The 21,344-nt window shown below is 41.1% G+C and overlaps 1 protein-coding gene across 2 annotated transcripts; it reads left to right on the top strand.

Annotated features, from left to right (window-relative positions):
- The first annotated feature begins 218 nt into the window (after positions 1-218).
- Positions 219-20,167, top strand: LOC139757865 (uncharacterized). 2 transcript variants are annotated; one of them, XM_071678770.1, is made up of 2 exons: positions 219-401; positions 16,992-20,167. In XM_071678770.1, the coding sequence occupies exon 2, from the start codon at positions 18,297-18,299 to the stop codon at positions 19,674-19,676; it is 1,380 nt and encodes a 459-aa protein (XP_071534871.1). In that variant the 5' UTR covers positions 219-401; positions 16,992-18,296; the 3' UTR covers positions 19,677-20,167. The 2 variants fall into 2 exon arrangements, with proteins under 2 accessions (XP_071534871.1, XP_071534872.1); XM_071678771.1 differs by lacking the exon at positions 219-401 and adding an exon at positions 8,171-9,402.
- The last annotated feature ends 1,177 nt before the right edge of the window (positions 20,168-21,344 follow it).

Raw genomic sequence — 21,344 nt, 5'->3', positions numbered from 1 at the left:
AAGTTCTTTCGGAAAAATTGAGTCCCAATTTTTATCCATCTACCTATTCGTTTATAATGGAGGAAGGGGTCACGGAGTAGGTGATGAAAGATATGTGTGTGCGTGTGTGACTCTCTAGCAGAGGTCAGAAACGTAAGGAAAGGCATTTGAAGTTGTGTACAATAGTCAGCCACAAGACAGCAAGCGGCAACTCGGGTGTGAAGGCAACACCCGGGACATGCTGCTCCCTGGCGGCCCTCCACCTCACTACATGACTGACGCTCACAACATCGATTGTGTGAGGATGCTGCTGTACGAGTTTTACAGTGTGAACACTGTGCCTACATCTCGTATGGCGTCTTAGAATTGTTTGCGAGTGCTTCAGGTGGGACAGGCAGAATGCAGCGGGATTCGGGGATCAGGTGAGAACCGAGATACAAGTCCAACCTACGGTTTGCCGACACTTGTGCCCGCCACACCGACTGATTTGTAACCCCTCCTTCTCCTGCTCTGGCTTGTACATAAATACTTGTTACAATTGTATCCACAATTTCTTATATATATATATATATATATATATATATATATATATATATATAAGAAATATATTCATTTATATATATATTGTATTATATATATATATATATATATATATATATATATATATATATATATATATATATATATTATATATATATATATATATATATATATATATATATATATATATATATATATATATGTGTGTGTGTGTGTGCGTGATTTTTTTAAAGTTGACTGTCAGCAAAATTAAATGAGTACAAATAAAGGACCAGCTGATGTTTTAGTATATTATGTTACTGTTAATGTGTATATTGGCATATATGATTTTCCTGAAATAATTTACGTAAGCATCGAAAGTAATTGATATTTTCTTCAGTGTGAAGAGAATATGTTGTACAGCGTAATTTGGAGCATTATATTTCATATCGAGATATTATTAAGGAGATAATGGTTATGAATTTTAAGGGAAAGGATTATGAATATGAGAGAAAATCTGAGTTAACTGATGTAAAAATTAGTAAGTTTAATAATTTCTTACACTAACTGATGCCATTTTTCTGAAATTCTTAAACCTCGCTACTGTAGCCTTATTTTGATGCAATAGAATGACGCATTAATTCAAGGCGTCTCGATGTCATCAAATTACAGAAGATATTTTGTATAAAACTCAACATACGATGTAATAGTAACAACATGAGCCATTACATTCTCGAATTCTTCTGGTAACTTAGTTCCATGCTTGTAAATCCATGAACATTTCCTATGAACACATTACATAACCTCCCTTGCCAGCTAGATTATCTACATTTTCAATATTCGGCCCAAGATCTTCCTCACAAGCCAACTGCCATTGAATATTCTGACCAGGATCTTCCTCACACTTGTCACTGCCGACCAACGTCAACAAACAGACGACGGACCGTGCGGCCGTTCGTGCCAGCGTCAAACCTCCCTACATGCGGCCAATCTCAGCACCAAACCACGATGTTCCCATCACCACACCGCTTTGTTCCCAGCACCACACTACGTTGTTCCCATCATCACACCGCTTTGTCCTCAGCACCACACTACATTGTTCCCAGCACCACACCACTTTGTTCCCAGCACCACACCACTTTGTTCCCAGCACCGCACACTACATTGTTCCCATCACCACACCACTTTGTTCCCATCACCACACCACTTTGTTCCCAGCACCGCACACTACATTGTTCCCATCACCACACCACTTTGTCCTCAGCACCACACTACATTGTTCCCATCACCACACCACTTTGTCCCCAGCACCACACTACATTGTTCCCAGCACCGCACACTACATTGTTCCCATCACCACACCACTTTGTCCTCAGCACCACACTACATTGTTCCCATCACACCGCTATGTCCTCAGCACCACACTACATTGTTCCCATCACCAAACCACTTTGTTCCCATCACCACACCGCTTTGTTCCCAGCACCACACTACATTGTTCCCATCATCACACCACTTTGTCCTCAGCATCACACTACATTGTTCCCATCACCACACCACTTTGTCCCCAGCACCACACTACATTGTTCCCATCACCACACCACTTTGTCCTCAGCACCACACTACATTGTTCCCATCACCACACCACTTTGTCCTCAGCACCACACTACATTGTTCCCATCACCACACCACTTTGTCCTCAGCACCACACTACATTGTTCCCATCACCACACCACTTTGTCCTCAGCACCACACTACATTGTTCCCATCACCACACCACTTTGTCCTCAGCACCACACTACATTGTTCCCATCACCACACCACTTTGTCCCCAGCACCACACTACATTGTTCCCATCACCACACCACTTTGTCCTCAGCACCACACTACATTGTTCCCATCACCACACCACTTTGTCCTCAGCACCACACTACATTGTTCCCAGCACCACACAAAACTGTTTTCAACACCACACTACTTTGTTCTCAGCACAGCACTACATTATTCACAGCACCAGACCATATTCTTCCCAGCACCACACAACACTGTTTTCAGCACCAAACCACTTTGTTCCCAGCACCACGCCACTTCGTTCCCACCACTACTCTACATTGTTCCCAGCACCACAACACTTTGTTCCCAGCACGTCTGCATTATGCCTAGCACCAAACCAACTTGTTCCCAGCACCACTCTATATTGTTCTCTGCACCACACTGCATAGTTTCCAGCACCACACGGCTTTCTTCCAAGCACCTCACCACTTTGTTCTCATCACCATTCTCCATGTTTCCCAGCACCACACTACGTTGTTCCTAGCACCACACTACATTATTCACAGCACGACACCATGTTCCCAGCGCCACGCCACTTTGTTCTCAGCACCACAAAACACTTTCCAGCACCACTCCAACTTTTTCCCAGCACCACACTTTGTTCCCAGCATCACTCTACATTGTTCCTAGCACCAAACCAACTTGTTCCCAGCACCATAATGCATTGTTTAAAGAACCACACCACTTTGTTCCCAGCATCACACTACTTTGTTCTTAGTACCACATTACATTGTTCCTAGCACCACACCACTTTTCCTATCGCCACACCACTTTGTTCCTATCACTGCATCATTTTGTTCCCATCACCACACTTCATTGTTCCCATCACCATACATTCTTTCCAGCACCTCACCACATTGTTCCTAACACAACACCACTTTGTTTCCATCACTGCACCACTTTGCTCTTATCACCACACTACATTGTTCCCAGCACCACACCACTTTGTTCCCAGCACCACACCACTTTTTACCAAACACCATACAACATTGTTCTCAGCACCACACAACAATATCCAGCACCACACCACTTTGTTTCCAGCACCACACCACTTTGCTCCCAGCACCACTCTACATTGTTCTCAGCACCACTCTACATTGTTCCCAGCACCACTCTACATTGTTCCCAGCAGCACACTATGTTGTTCCCATCACCATACTACATTGTTCCCACCACAACACCACTTTCTTCCCTTCACTACACCTTTTTGTTCCTATCAACACACTACATTGTTCCCGGCTCCACACTACTTTGTTCTCAGCACCAGTCTACATTGTTCCCAGCACCACACCATTTTGTTCCCTGTACCACAATACGTTATTCATAACACCACACCACTTTGTTCCTGGAACCACTCTACATTGTTCCCAGCACCACAATACTTTGTTCCCAGAACCACTTTACATTGTTCCCAGCACCACACCACTTTGTTCTCAGAACCACACCACTTTGTTCCCAGTTGTACACCACTTTGTTTCCAGCACCACACTACATTATTCACAGTACCATATACTTTGTTCCAAGCACCAGACTACACTATTCACAGCACCACACAAGATTGTTCCCATCACCACACAACACTGTTCTCAGCACCACACTACTTTGTTCCCAGCACCACTCCAACTTGTTCCCAAAACCACATTGCATTGTTCCCAGCACCATTCCACTTTGTTCCCATCTCCACACTACATTGTTCCCAGCACCACACCACTTTGTACCCAGCACCACGCCACTTTGTACCCAGCACCACACAACATTGTTTCCAGCACCACATGACACTGTTTCCAGCAACACACCACTTTGTTCCCAGCACCATTCTTCATTGTTCCCAGCACCAAAATTAACTTGTTCCCAGCACCACACCAACTTGTTCCCAGCACCACACCAACTTGTTTCCAGCACCACACCACTTTATTCCCAGCACCACACCACATTGTTCCCAGTACCACACCACTTTGCACCCAGCACCACACTACATTATTCACAGCACCACACCACTTTGTTCCAACTAACACACTACTTTGTATCCAGCACCACACCACCTTGTTCCCAGCACCACACTACATTATTCACAGCACTGCACCACTATGTTCCACTACCACACCACTTTGTACCTAGCACCACACAACATTGTTCCCATCACCACACAACACCATTTCCAGCACCACACCACTTTGTTCCCGGTACCACACTACATTATTCACAGCACCCCACCACTTTGTTCCACTACCACACCACTTTGTACCCAGCACCACACAACATTGTTCCCATCACCACACAACACTATTCCCAGCGTCACACCACTTTGTTCCCAGCACCACACTACATTATTCACAGCACCCCACCACTTTGTTCCCAGAACCACACCACTTTGTTCCCAGCACTAAACCACTTTGTTCTCAGCACCACACTACATTATTCACAGCACCACATACTTTGTTCCAAGCACCACACTTACACCATTCACAGCACCACACAACATTGTTCCCATCACCACACAACAATGTTCTCAGCACCACACCACTTTGTTCCCTGCATCACTCTACATTGTTCACAGCACCGCACCAACTTGTTCCCAAGACCACACTGGATTTTTTCCAACACCACGTACTTTGTTCCCAGCACCACACTACATTGTTCCCATCACCATATCACTTAATTCCATCACCACACTACATTGTTCCCATCACCAACTACATTGTTCCCATCACCACACCACTTTGTTCCCATCACCACACCACTTTGTACCCAGCACCACACAACATTGTTCCCAGTACCACATGACACTGTTACCAGCAACACACCACTTTTTTCCCCAGCATCACACCACTTTGTTTCCAGCTCCATTCTTCATTGTTCCCAGCACCAAAATCAACTTGTTCCCAGCACCACACCATATTGTTCTCAGTACCACACTGCATTATTCACAGCACCACACCACTTTGCACCCAGCACCACACCACTTTGTTCCCATGACCATACCACTTTGTACCCAGCACCACACAACATTGTTCACAGCATGACACTACACTATTCACAGCACCACACCACTTTGTTCCCAGTACTACACCACTTTGTACCCAGCACCACACAACATTGTTCCCATCACCACACAACACTGTTCCCAGCACCACATCACATTGTCCCCACTACCACACTGCATTATTCACAGCACCATATGACTTTGTACCCAGGATCACATTACATTAGTCACAGCACCACACCACTTTGTTCCCAGTACCACACCACTTTGTATCCAGCACCACACAACATTGTTCGTATTACCACACTACACTGTTCCCAGTATGACACCACTTTGTTCCTAGCTCCACTCTGCATTGTTCCCAGCACCGCATCAACTTGTTCTCATCACCACACTACATTGTTCCCAGCAGCACACTACATTATTTTCATCACCACACTACATTGTTCCCAACACCACACCACTTTGCTGCTATCACTCCACCACTTTTTACCCAACACCACACAACATTGTTCCCAGCTCCACACAACACTGTTTCCAGCACCACACCACTTTGTTTCCAGCACCACACCACTTTGTTTCCAGCACCACACCACTTTGTTTCCAGCACCACACCACTTGGTTCCCAGCACCACTCTACATTGTTCCCAGCACCAAACCAATTAGTTCTCAGCACCACACCAACTTGTTCCCAGCACCACATGACTTGGTTCCCAGCAGCACATTACTTTTTTCCCATCACTGTGCCACTTTATTCCCATCACCACACTACATTGTTCCCAGCAGCACACTACATTGTTCCCATCACCATACTACATTGTTTCCACTACCACACCACTTTGTTCCCATCACCACACCACTTTCTTCCCTTCACCGGACCACTTTGTTCCTGTCAACACACTACATTGTTCCCAGCACCAATCTACGTTGTTCCCAGGACCACACCATTTTGTTCCCAGTACCAAAGTACATTATTCACAGCACCACACCACTTTGTTCCCAGCACCACACCATTTTGTTCCCAGCACCACACTACATTATTCACAGAACCACAACACTTTGTTCTCAGTACCACAACACTTGGTACTCAGCACCACAGAACATTGTTCTTATCACCACACAACACTTCCCAGCACCTCACCACTTTGTTCCTAGAACCATTCTAGATTTTATATTACATAAGGCTTTTACCACCTCTCTTTCCAAACCACTCTACATGATTCTTTCACTTCACATACCACCCCCACCCAAACACCATACATCTGCTACTCTATCATCAAACACATTCAACAAACCTTCAAAATACTCACTTCATCACTACCTGTTATCACTTCTACTTTTGTCCCCTTCACTGATGTTCCCATTTATTCTCTTGTCTTTTGCACATCTTTTTCCCAAACATCTTTTTCTCCCTAAAATTCACTGATACTTGCATCTCTTAACTCTTGTTTGCCCTCTTTTTCAACCCCTTCACCTTCCTCTTGACCTCCTGCCAGTTTCTCTTATACATCTCCATGTATTTGCACTCCTTCCCTGTAAGTACCTCCCAGATGCTCCTCTTTTCTCTTTTACCAACAACTTTACTTCTTCAACACACTGCTCACTACCCTTTCTAATTTGCCCACCTCCCACCTTTTGCTTGCCACATGCATATCTTGCACATGCCATCACTGCTTTCATAAATACCTCCCATTCCTCACATACTCCCCTTGCTTCCTTTACTCACTTCTTTTGCCATTCTATACCAAATTTCTTTTGATAGTTCTTCACAAAAGTCTCCTTTTCAAGCTCACTCTCACCACTCTCTTCTCACTGACATTATTTTCTCTTTTATGGAAACCTCTACTAAGCTTCACTTGACTCCACAAGATAGTGATCAGACGTCCCACCAGCTGCCCTTTTCAACACATTTACATCCAGAAGTCTCTCTTTTACACACCTATCAGTTAATATGTAATCCAGTAATGCCCGTTGACTATCTATCCCACTTACATATGTAATATTGTGTATGTTCCTCTTTTTTAAACCAGGTATTCTCAATCTTCACTCCTTTTTCAGCACTACTCCACAAGCTACTCACAATTTCCATTCATAACACTGAATACCTCATGTCCCTCAATTAAACCCTCAACTGCTACATTACTCACCTTCACATTCAAATCACTCATCACTAATTCATGGTCTTGAGCACCAAAACTGCTAACACACTCAGTCTGCTGCTCCTAAAACACTTACCTCTCATACTTTTTCTTCTCATTGCCAGTTATATAAGCACTAATAATCACCTATCTCTCACAAGTCTCCACCATTTCAGTTTTACCCACATCATTCTAGAATTTACTTCCTTACACTTTTTCACACACTCCCACTACTCCTGCTTCAGGAGTATTGCAACTCCTTCCATAGCTCTTGTCCTCTCACCAACCACTAACTTTAATCCTAAGACGTTTCCAAATCATTCTTCCCATTTTCCCTTGAGCTTCGTTTCAAGCCAGAACAGCCAGGTTTCTTTCCTCAAATATACTACCTATCTCTCCTTTCTTCTCATCTTGGTTACATCCAAAGACATTTAGACACCCCAATCTGAGCCTTCGAGGAGGATGAGCACTCCCTGCTTGACTCCTTGTGTTCTATCATTTAGAAATTGAAATACAGTATATAGCTCTCTGTCTATCTACCTACCTGCCTTTTTGTCTATTTATTTATCTCTATATTATAATTGATACTTTATTTTGTCAATTTGTAGTACATTATTCAAATTGAAACTTTTTGTGGATCCAGAGCCATATTATGATACACATTCAGTCTCATACAAAATGAAAAAGAAAATGATAATGTCAAAGTGCAGCAGCTAAAAGTATACATTTAAAGACAACAGTTTTGGTTCAACGTCATTATCATAAACACATCAGCATCAATACTGTCACAAACAATGAACAATTGTCTTTTTGAGTTTACATGATTGTACAATTTATTACTTACTGGTACAAATGAATTCTTATGTCTGCTTGTTTTCTGCAATGGTAAACATAATCTTTTGCCTGATCTTAAAAACACATAATTGTTATTCAGAGGATGGTGAGAATTATTCATGATTCTGTCAGTTACATTTAAAACATATTTTGAATATGATACATCAAGTGCTGTTATATTAGCACCCAATTTACTAAATATTTTTTACAATTTCCTAAGCTTATTCTTATTTTTGACACTCATCCACAGTATGATGCTAGACAAACACAAAGTGTTGACTCTACATCTGACTTATAAAACATTAAGAATAGTCCTGTCAACTTTAAGGCTTTTCAGAACTCTTAAATAATAGATTCTTTGCATAAATTTTACATAAACCTTTTTATTGTTAACATCACCATTTACAAGACCGTCAATAATCAAACCCAAGTATTTATAATCATGCACAATATCTACTGTTCTCCTTTGAATGCACTTTTTCTTCTTGTGAAAGTCAATCACCATTTCTTTGGTCTTTTAGATATTCAGATTCAAGTCAATTTCATCACATTATTGGACAAAGTCATTAACCTGAGCCCGATGATCACGTTTGTATTCATCTCTTATTTTACCAGTGATTATATAATCGTCGGTGTGTCATCAGCATATTTGATAACAGAACAGGTTCCCTATTTACGAGTGCAATCATTGTATGTTAAGTTAATTATAAAGGTGATGAAACACAGCCTTGTGGAGCACCAGTGGTCGTAAATATGGTATGAGATTTAACATTTCTTACAACTTGCAGCCTATTTGTGAGGTAGCTATACAGCCAAGATATTTACTTCAAAGAATGTAGTTTAACATAATATGTGGTTGTATAGTATTGAATGCACTACTGGAGTTAAGTGTTAAGTGTTAAGTGTTAAGCATTTCAAGATGTTGTGTGATTTAATGTAAGAACATTACAGTTGCATCATCAACACCTCTCCCTTTACAGTATTCAAATTGCATAGTGTCTTTGATGGAATCTACATATTTACATAGACAGGTTTTAACAGTGACTTCAAAGCATTTCATCAGGAGTTATGTGAGAGCCACAGGTCATTCTTAACAACAGGTTATGGAATCTTTAGGTAAAGGTATAATTTCTGATGTTTTCCATTAAGTAGGAACTTTACATGGGTTAAGATAAGCTTGAAATCAAACATGTAAAGGATTTTACAGTTATACACTGCAAGATTGTAATATTTTGGCACATAAGTTATCAAGACCACTTGCCTTACCAATTTTCACTTTTTTTTAAAGATAACAGACCATCATCCTCTTAAGATATTACAACAGGCAGGTCATTTATACTATTTATAATAGACAGGACATCAGAACATTCCTTTGAAAAATCCTTATCATCAAACCTAGCGTAAAAAGATTTAGTTCTTCGACATACTTTGCCATGTCTTCTGGATCAGGTAGAGAGCTTTTCATGTGATGGCCACACAGACTGTTTTAGTCCAATCCAAGTAATTGTAGAATTGTTTGTACAAAATTAATTCTCAACCTTACCATTATATATTAACTTTGCATGTTTGATCTTAACGTGAAGTGGTTTTTATGCATTCTTGATTACATCCCTATTCACAGATGACACTGCTACTTTCTTCTCATTTAAACTATATTTTAGTTCTTGTGTTAGTCAAGGTTTATTGTTGGAATACATTTTGACAGTCCTGACTGGTACCAACATATTCACACAAATATCATTGTAACATGTCAAAACAGAGAAATCAGTACCGTCAAAAATCCTCGTGAAGTAAGAGAACATTCATTTGATCATTTACATATACTGACTTTCTTACACTCTACTGTTTTTAATTTGTGTTTATATATTTAGGCAAACAATACAACAAATTATGATCTGCAGGTTTCTGAATGACATTGTAACCATTTTCCACATTATAGAACATTATATCCAAAATATTATCACCTTGAGTAGAACATTTAACTATCAGTATGTGTAAGTAGGAACATGTGATGAACAAATACAACCATTAAAATAATGTTCTCAGTACATTCATTATGAATCTTGTTCAAACAGTTAGATAATAATTCAGTCGCTTAAAAGTAATCATTTAATGGTGAAGGATAATAGTAAATATTTATATTATGCTTAACCACCGTATCCCATGTTGGTTAGGTAGTGCAAGGAAACACATGAGGAAATATCCCAATACACCTACATATACATGTATATACATAAATGCCCACACATGCACATATACATACATATACATTTCAGCATATACATACACAGACATATACATATATACACATGTACAGGCGACTAAAGGGGACGGGAGTGGGGGGCTGGAAACCCTCCCCTCCTTGTATTTTAACTTTCTAAAAGGGGAAACAGAAGAAGGAGTCACGTGGGGAGTGCTCATCCTCCACAAAGGCTCAGATTCGGGTGTCTAAATGTGTGTGCATATAACCAAGATGAGAAAATAGGAGAGATAGGTAGTATGTTTGAGGAAAGGAATGTGGAAGTTTTGGCTCTGGGTGAACGAAGCTCAAGGGTAAAGGGGAAGAGTGGTTTGGGAATGTCTTGGGAGTAAAGTCAGGGGTTAGTGAGAGGACTAGAGCAAGGGAAGGAGTAGCACTACTCCTGAAACAGGAGTGGTGGGAGTATGTGATAGAGTGTAGAAAGTAAACTCTGGATTGATATGGGTAAAACTGAAAGTGGATGGAGAGAGCTGGGTGATTATTGGTGCATTTGCACCTGGGCATGAGAAGATAGATCATGAGAGGCAAGTGTTCTGGGAGCAGCTGAGTGAGTGTGTTAGTAGTTTTGATGCACGAGACCGGGTTATAGTGATGGATGGTTTGAATGCGAAGGTGAGTAATGTGGCAGTTGAGGGAATAATTGGTGTATATGGGGTATTCAGTGTTGTAAATGTTAATGGTGAAGAGCTTGTAGATTTATGTGCTGAAAAGGGACTGGTAATTGGGAATACCTGGTTTAAAAAGAGAGATATACATAAGTATACGTATGTAAGTAGGAGAGATGGCCAGAGAGCGTTATTGGATTACGTGTTAATTGATAGGCGTGCGAAAGAGAGACTTTTGGATGTTAATGTGCTGAGAGGTGCAAGTGGAGGGATGTCTGATCATTATCTTGTGGAGGCAAAGGTGAAGATTTGTAGAGGTTTTCAGAAAAGAAGAGAGAACGTTGGGGTGAAAAGAGTGGTGAGAGTAAGTGAGCTTGGGAAGGAGACTTGTGTGAGGAAGTACCAGGAGAGACTGAGTACAGAATGGAAAAAGGTGAGAACAAAGGACGTAAGGGGAGTGAGGGAGGAATGGGATGTATTTAGGGAAGCAGTGATGGCTTGCGCAAAAGATGCTTGTGGCAGTGGGCAGATTAGAAAGGTTAGTGAGTGGTGGGGTGAAGAAGTAAAATCATTAGTGAAAGAGAAGAGAGGCATTTGGACAGTTTTTGCAGGGAAATAATGCAAATGAGTGGGAGATGTATAAAAGAAAGAGGCAGTAGGTCAAGAGGAAGGTGCAAGAAGTGAAAAAGAGGGCAAATGAGAGTAGGGGTGAGAGAGTATCATTAAATTTTAGGGAGAATAAAAAGATATTTTGGAAGGAGGTAAATAAAGTGCGTAAGACAAGGGAACAAATGGGAACGTCAGTGAAGGGGGCTAATGGGGAGGTGATAACAAGTAGTGGTGATGTGAGGAGATGGAGTAAGTATTTTGAAGGTTTGTTGAATGTGTTTGATGATAGAATGGCAGATATAGGGTGTTTTGGTCGAGGTGGTGTGCAAAGTGAGGGGGTTAGGGAAAATAATTTAGTGAACAGAGAAGAGATAGTGAAAGCTTTGCGGAAAATGAAAGCCAGCAAGGCAGCGGGTTTGGATGGTATTGCAGTGGAATTTATTAAAAAAGGGGGTGATTGTATTGTTGACTGGTTGGTAAGGTTATTTAATGTATGTATGAATCATGGTGAGCTGCCTGAGGATTGGCGGAATGCGTGCATAGTGCCATTGTACAAAGGCAAAGGGGATAAGAGTGAGTGCTCAAATTACAGAGGTATAAGTTTGTTGAGTATTCCTGGTAAATTATATGGGAGGGTATTGATTGAGAGGGTGAAGGCATGTACAGAGCATCAGATTGGGGAAGAGCAGTGTGGTTTCAGAAGTGGTAGAGGATGTGTGGATCAGGTGTTTGCTTTGAAGAATGTATGTGAGAAATACTTAGAAAAGCAAATGGATTTGTATGTAGCATTTATGGATCTGGAGAAGGCATATGATAGAGTTGATAGAGATGCTCTGTGGAAGGTATTAAGAATATATGGTGTGGGAGGCAAGTTGTTAGAAGCAGTGAAAAGTTTTTATCGAGGATGTAAGGCATGTGTACGTGTAGGAAGAGAGGAAAGTGATTGGTTCTCAGTGAATGTAGGTTTGCGGCAGGGGTGTGTGATGTCTCCATGGTTGTTTAATTTGTTTATGGATGGGGTTGTTAGGGAGGTAAATGCAAGAGTCTTGGAAAGAGGGGCAAGTATGAAGTCTGTTGGGGATGAGAGAGCTTGGGAAGTGAGTCAGTTGTTGTTCGCTGATGATACAGCGCTGGTGGTGGATTCATGTGAGAAACTGCAGAAGCTGGTGACGGAGTTTGGTAAAGTGTGTGGAAGAAGAAAGTTAAGAGTAAATGTGAATAAGAGCAAGGTTATTAGGTACAGTAGGGTTGAGGGTCAAGTCAATTGGGAGGTGAGTTTGAATGGTGAAAAACTGGAGGAAGTGAAGTGTTTTAGATATCTGGGAGTGGATCTGTCAGCGGATGGAACCATGGAAGCGGAAGTGGATCATAGGGTGGGGGAGGGGGCGAAAATTTTGGGAGCCTTGAAAAATGTGTGGAAGTCGAGAACATTATCCCGGAAAGCAAAAATGGGTATGTTTGAAGGAATAGTAGTTCCAACAATGTTGTATGGTTGCGAGGCGTGGGCTATGGATACAGTTGTGCGCAGGAGGATGGATGTGCTGGAAATGAGATGTTTGAGGACAATGTGTGGTGTGAGGTGGTTTGATCGAGTAAGTAACGTAAGGGTAAGAGAGATGTGTGGAAATAAAAAGAGCGTGGTTGAGAGAGCAGAAGAGGGTGTTTTGAAGTGGTTTGGGCACATGGAGAGGATGAGTGAGGAAAGATTGACCAAGAGGATATATGTGTCGGAGGTGGAGGGAACGAGGAGAAGAGGGAGACCAAATTGGAGGTGGAAAGATGGAGTGAAAAGGATTTTGTGTGATCGGGGCCTGAACATGCAGGAGGGTGAAAGGAGGGCAAGGAATAGAGTGAATTGGAGCGATGTGGTATACAGGGGTTGACGTGCTGTCAGTGGATTGAATCAAGGCATGTGAAGCGTCCGGGGTAAACCTTGGAAAGCTGTGTAGGTATGTATATTTCCGTGTGTGGACGTGTGTATGTACATGTGTATGGGGGGGTTGGGCCATTTCTTTCGTCTGTTTCCTTGCGCTACCTCGCAAACGCGGGAGACAGCGACAAAGTATAAAAAAAAAAAAATGAATCATGGTGAGGTGCCTGAGGATTGGCAGAATGCGTGCATAGTGCCATTGTACAAAGGCAAAGGGGATAAAAATGAGTGCTCAAATTACAGAGGTATAAGTTTGTTGAGTACTCCTGGGAATTGTATGGGAGGGTATTGATTAAGAGGGTGAAGGCATGTACAGAGCATCAGATTGGGGAAGAGCAGTGTGGTTTCAGAAGTGGTAGAGGATGTGTGGATCAGGTGGTTGCTTTGAAGAATGTATGTGAGAAATACTTAGAAAAGCAAATGGATTAGTATGTAGCATTTATAGATCTGGAGAAGGCATATGATAGAGTTGATAGAGATGCTCTGTGGAAGGTATTAAGAATATATGGTGTGGGAGGCAAGTTGTTAGAAGCGGTGAAAAGTTTTTATCGAGGATGTAAGGCATGTGTACGTGTAGGAAGAGAGGAAAGTAATTGGTTCTCAGTGACTGTAGGTTTGCGGCAGGGGCGTGTGATGTCTCCGTGGTTGTTTAATTTGTTTACGGATGGGGTTGTTAGGGAGGTGAATGCAAGAGTTTTGGAAAGAGGGGCAGTCTGTTGTGGATGAGAGAGCTTGGGAAGTGAGCCAGTTGTTGTTCGCTGATGATACAGCGCTGGTGGCTGATTTGTGTGAGAAACTGCTGAAGCTGGTGACAGTCTGGTAAAGTGTGTGAAAGAAGAAAGCTGAGAGCAAATATGAATTAGAGCAAGGTTATTAGGTACAATGGGATTGAGGGACAAGTCAATTGGGAGGTAAGTTCGAATGGAGAAAAACTGGAGGAAGTGAAGTGTTTTCGATATCTGGGAGTGGATTTGGCAGCGGATGGAACCATGGAAGCGGAAGTGAATCATAGGTTGGGGGAGGGGGCGAAAGTTCTGGGAGCGTTGAAGAATGTGTGGAAGTCGAGAACATTATCTCCGAAAGCAAAAAATGGGTATGTTTGAAGGAATAGTGGTTCCAACAATGTTATATGGTTGCGAGGCGTGGGCTATGGATAGAGTTGTGCGGAGGATGGTGGATGTGCTGGAAATGAGATGTTTGAGGACAATATGTGGTGTGAGGTGGTTTGATCGAGTAAGTAATGTAAGGGTAAGAGAGATGTGTGGAAATAAAAAGAGTGTGGTTGAGAGAGCAGAAGAGGGTGTTTTGAAATGGTTTGGTCATATGGAGAGAATGAGTGAGGAAAGATTGACCAAGAGGATATATGTGTCAGAGGTGGAGGGAACGAGGAGAAGTGGGAGACTAAATTGGAGGTGGAAAGATGGAGTGAAAAAGATTTTGAGTGACCGGGGCCTGAACATTCGGGAGGGTGAAAGGCGTGTAAGGAATAGAGTGAATTGGAATGATGTGGTATACCGGTGTCGACGTGCTGTCATTGGATTGAACCAGGTCATGTGAAACGTCTGGGGTAAACCATGGAAAGTTCTGTGGAGCCTGGATGTGGAAAGGGAGCTGTGGTTTTGGTGCTTTATTACATGACTGCTAGAGACTGAGTTTGAACGAATGTGGCTTTGTTGTCTTTTCCTAGCACTACCTTGCGCACATGAGGGGGGAGGGGGTTGTTATTTCATGTGTGGCGAGGTGGCGATGGGAATGAATAAAGGCAGACAATATGAATTATGTACATGTGTATATATGTATATGTCTGTATGTGTATATATATGTATACATTGAGATGTATAGTTATGTATATTTGCATGTGTGGGCGTGTATGTATATACATGTGTATGTGGGTGGGTTGGGCCATTCTTTCATCTGTTTCCTTGCACTACCTCGCTAATGCGGGAGACAGTGACAAAGCAAAATAAATAAATAAATGATAAATAAATTAATACATATTCATACTTGCTGCCTTCATCCATTCCCGTCGCCACCTAGCCATACATGAAATAGCATAACTCCCCTAGCAAGGTAGTACTAGAAACAAACAAAAAAGGCCACATTCTTTCACACTAAGTCTCTAGCTATCATGTGTAATGCACTGAAACCACAGCTCCCTTCCCGCATCCAGGCCCCACAGACCTTTCCGAGGTTTACCCCCAACATTTCACATGCCCTGGTTCATTCCATTGACGGCATGTCGACCTCGATATACCACATCTTTCCAATTCACTCTATTCCTTGTATGCCTTTCACCCTCCTGTATGTTCAGGCCCTGATCACTCAAAATCTTTTTAACGCCATCCTTCCACCTCCAATTTGGTCTCCTGCTTCTCCTTGTTCCCTCCACCTCTGACACCTACATCCTGTTTGTCAGTCTTTCCTCACTCATTCTCTCCATGTGTCCAAACCATTTCAACACACCCTCTTCTGCTCTTTCAACCACACACTTTTTATTACCACACATATCTCTTACCCTTTCATTACTTACTCGATCAAACCACCTCTCACCACATATTGTCCTCAAATATCTCATTTCCAACACATCCACCTTCCTCCACTTAACCCTATCTATAACCCATGCCTCGCAACCATATATCATTGTTGGAACCACTATTCCTTCAAACATATGCATTTTTGCTCTCTGAGATAATGTTCTTGCCTTCCACACATTCTTCAAAGCTCCTGTTCACATACAATATTTACATTCATTAAGTCTGACAGAGAGATGGTTATCAGTCTGCCCAATATATGACCCATTACACCTTTTGCATGTCTTCTGTTAACATAACACGCAGAATTTTCTGGCTAGTTTTATATCAAAATATTCTTAATAGTATTGTTATTTTTGTTGATGCATAAGACGTATCAACTGACTTAGGATCAAGGTGTGGTCACACTGTCCATGCCTCTCCCTCTTGTGAGCCAACTGACCTAGGGTCAAGCTGTGATCACACTGGTAAAGCCTCTCCCGGATGTGTCAACTGACCTAGCGTCAAGGTATGGTCATGCTGGTAATGCCTCTCCCTCATGTGTGTCAACTGACTTGTATATTACCTTCAACATTTACATAACCAATGTTACCTTCAACATTTACATAACCAATGTTACCTTCAACATTTACATAACCAATGTTACCTTCAACATTTACATAACCAACATTACCTTCAACATTTACATAACCAATGTTACCTTCAACATTTACATAACCAGTGATATTTTCATGCTATGATATTAATGTTTATTCTGTTATTACTGGTAGGTTCTGGTGTTCAAGATAAGGACATGTTTTATACTGCAAATGCTCTGGCTGACAAGCTGGTGCAAGAAGGAATTATGCAAGTTATATCAGCATGAAGAACACTACAACAAGAACAATAACATTTCTCCTACCAGCTACAACAGACAAAAGCAATAACAGTGGCATTATCCATACTGATCAGAGCCAAGGACAGTAAGGATATATAGCAACAGTGAAAACAGAGGTAACAGTACTTATAACAACAGTAGATTAAAAGTGGCTCTGAGAGATATCAAGAACCAGTTGAAGTAAAATGTTTTGCTGTGTTTAAGAAGGACCCATGTCTCATACAACCATACTGTGCATCATAATGTTTAGTACAACCAAACTTTTTTTCACAAGGATTTCCTGTAACGTTTAGTACAAACAAACTCTTTATGATAATGATTGTTCATAATATTTGGTACAACCAAACTGTTTTATGATATTCACTAGAGTTACCAATGGGCACTTGTCTTTATGATATAGATTGTAGTCTATGTTTATTGTAGCCAAATTCTGTGCAAGAGATCAGAATTATGATATTATTGTATGCATTTCTTAATGACAAGTATTTTTTGTAATTTAAGCAAAAGTAAACTGTTCATTATGGACATATCAAAACTCTGATATTGGGGTATGTTTCATAATTCATGTGTCTCCATTACTCTTCTTGCCACCGTATGGTGGATTATCTCAGTTAATGAACCTATGTTAGCAATTTACAACCACTGAAACTATTTGTGTCAAAAGTGCAAACATGAATTGTGACCTGGTACATCGTAAACAGATGTCGGTTATGTAAATACTTATGATGATCTCTCACAGAAAACTCAGTTGTATGTACAGTATATTCATTTGTTCCTGCTGAAATATCTATTTTAAATACAGACAAAGAATTGGTAACTTACAGTATAAGAAATCATGAGAGTAATACAGATATCCCTAAATTTGTGACTAAGACTGATGCAAACAAGATGATAAGTTGTGGATGATAGATAACATGAAGCACAGGAACTGTCTTGGCTGACCTGTGTTGGGGGTGTGATTGTAGTGTTCCTCTGGATGGAAGTAGCTGACCACATCTGACCTTACTGGGAAGTCGTACTTCACACCACAAACCACAACACTCCACGACGTATGACTTGGTCTTACTACAGGTAAGAGTGAGCCGAGTGGGACTCTCTATAAACCAACCTATCCCACACACATATCACACCAGCTGGGATCGTTGGCTGGTGTTGACTCAACAGGCTATTACCGGCTCCAGCTGTCAAGATTTGCATCATGGAGGGTAAACAATTGTCATCATTGCCAGGTGACAAAACATCTTTAAGGAATTCTAACATGAAAATACCTATGGTTACTCACACAGGTGAGAAACCTTTCAAGTGTTCCCACTGCCAGGAAAGCTTCACCAAGCTTTATGAACTTGGAACTCACATGAAAGTTCACAAGAAAGAAAAGCCATACGAATGTTCACATTGCCAAAAGACATTTTTTCATAGAAGTCACCTTGTGCGGCACAAAGCTATTCATACAGGAGAGAAGCCATATAAATGTTCCTATTGCCAGAAGACCTTTTCCCGTAGGAGTCATTTAGCACGGCATAAAGCTATTCACACAGGAGAGAAGCCATATGAATGTTCCCTTTGCCAAAAGACCTTCATCCGGAGAGGTGATCTAGTGGAGCACATGGCTGTTCATATAGGAGAGAATCCATATAAATGTGCACACTGCCAGAAGACCTTCTCCCATAGAAATAATTTAGAGGGGCACATGGCAGTTCATACAGGAAAGAAGCTTAATGAATGTTCACATTGCCAAAAGACTTTCTCTGATAAAAGTAATTTGGTGAGGCATATGTCTATTCATACAAGAGAAAAGCCATATAAATGCTCCCATTGCCAAAAGACTTTCTCCTGTAGGAGTAATTTAGTGCGTCATATGGCTATTCATACAGGAGAGAAGCCATTTGAATGTTCACACTGCCAAAAGACTTTTTCTGATAGGAGTAATTTAGTGCAGCACATGACTATTCATACTGGAGAGAAGCCATATGAATGTTCACTTTGTGAAAAGACTTTCTCCCGAAAGAGTAATTTAGTGCAGCATATGGCTGTTCACACAGGAGACAAACCATATGAATGTTCTCGTTGCCAAAAGACCTTCTCAAAGAGGGGTAACTTAGTGCAGCACATGGCAATTCACACAGGAGAGAAGCCATACGAATGTTCAATATGCCAAAACCCCATCTCTTGGGGAAGTGAATCAGTGAAGTACATGGCTACTTATTCAGAAAACAAGGCATTTGAATGTTCACAGTGTCGGAGGGATTATGAAGAAAGACAAGTCAATATTGATACAGGATATGATTGTAGCCGCTGTCAGAGGACGTTCACCTGCAACAGTTCCTTAATGCAACACATCATCTCATGCCACAGCAAAGGTCAGGGTGACAAGATGTCTTGCCAGGAGACACCTGAGGACCACTTGATGTCTTTTGTGAAGGTAGAGAGGTCTTCTAGCTCTGAGGCAGTAAAACATGAAGTTTATGATAGTGAAGAATCCAAGACTTGCAAGATGGATCATTTGGTCAAAGTTGAACCTCAGTCATTCAGTCAGGATCAGATGGAATATATTGACATCGTTAAGGAAGAATTTTGAGTGTTATCATCTTGATCTCCATGAAGATAAATAAAATATTTCCTTCTGTTTGCTAGCATGAATGTGACGAAGGCATCAAAATCAATTGCCATTATGTGTTCTAAAGCAGTGAAGCAGCGATCCATCCAACAGATGATGAACTTAGCTGAGGATCTGTGAAAATATATTACCTGTGATGTGATTGTGGTGGAAGCCACTGTAATACCTCTCCCATCTTCCTCTGAACACAGGAAATACACATTTTATCGTAAGTCCAAGGAAATACATACTTCATATGGTGGCTCTTTATAAAGGCAGAACATCAGGAATTTCTGAAAAATGATTGTGATGATAATCATTTATCTTAGTGATGTATATTTATATATTATTATTTATATGATGGATGTAATTGTAATGTCGTTTCTTAAAGAAACTAAATTATCTTGTGTATCTGGACCGATGTATTGGTGATAAGATAATGTGAAATTAGGTATTAAAGTTATAAAAACCTATGAGTTATTGAGTAAGTTTTCCTCTATTCCACACATTATTTACATCACAATCATTGATATTTGCCATTAACAGTTCCCTATAATTCATGTTAATATTTTGACATTCCAATGGTGTAAACTGATATATTTAGTGCTGGTATTTCCTTTTCACATATAAATGTTCGAAATTGTAAACTCAAAATTCGTTTTCTCTTTCACTGTCAGCTCAGAACTGGAATCAATAACAAAGTGCCTCACTAGGATGTGTCTTATGACACATCCCTGTGTGTACTTGCATGTATGTACTCAACATACACCACTATACTCCTACAGTACATGATTGTTTGTAAACATTTGTTCAAAATGTATGACTTGTGTGTTGGGGCAGAATAATGTTCTGTATATTGAGAAAAAATGATATCACACTAAATGCCAGAAAGTGTTATGTGTGTTACTGCAGTTGTGAAATATTCACCATCTATATCCAAATAACTCATGTAGTACATGTATGTATAGTTTATTTATTTATTGATCTTGTTTTGTCGCTGTCTCCCGCATTAGCGAGGTAGCGCAAGGAAACAGACAAAAGAGTGGCCCAACCCACCCACATACACATGTATATACATACACTGTCCACACACGCAAATATACATACCTATACATCTCAACGTATACATATATATATACACACACAGACATATACATATATACACATGTACATAATTCATACTGTCTGCCTTTACTTATTCACATCACCACCCCGCCACACATGAAATAACCTCCTCTCCCCCCCGCATGTGTGCAAGATAGTGCTAGGAAAAGACAACAAAGGCCACACTCATTCACACTCAGTCTCTAGCTGTCATGTATAAAACACTGAAACTACAGCTCCCTTTCCACATCCAGGCCCCACAGAACTTTCCATGGTTTACCCCAGATGCTTCACACGCCCTGGTTCAATCCATTGACAGCACGTCAACCCCGGTATACCACATCATTCCAGTTCACTCTATTCCTTGCACGCCTTTCACCCTCCTGCATGTTCAGGCCCAGATCACTCAAAATCTTTCTCATTCCATCTTTCCACCTCCAATTTGGTCTCCCATTTCTCCTCGTTCCCTCCACCTCTGACAAATATATCCTCTTTGTCAATCTTTCCTCACTCATTCTCTCCATGTGACCAAACCATTTCAAAACA

This window comes from Panulirus ornatus, chromosome 28, assembly GCF_036320965.1.
Source record: "Panulirus ornatus isolate Po-2019 chromosome 28, ASM3632096v1, whole genome shotgun sequence".
Lineage (NCBI taxonomy): Eukaryota > Metazoa > Arthropoda > Malacostraca > Decapoda > Palinuridae > Panulirus > Panulirus ornatus.
Note: the sequence above shows the minus strand (reverse complement) of the source record. Positions and strands in the feature narration are given on the sequence as shown.

Coding starts and splice junctions, on each gene's coding strand:
- LOC139757865 (XM_071678770.1), top strand. CDS start 18,297: ATGGAGGGTAAACAATTGTCATCATTGCCAGGTGACAAAACATCTTTA.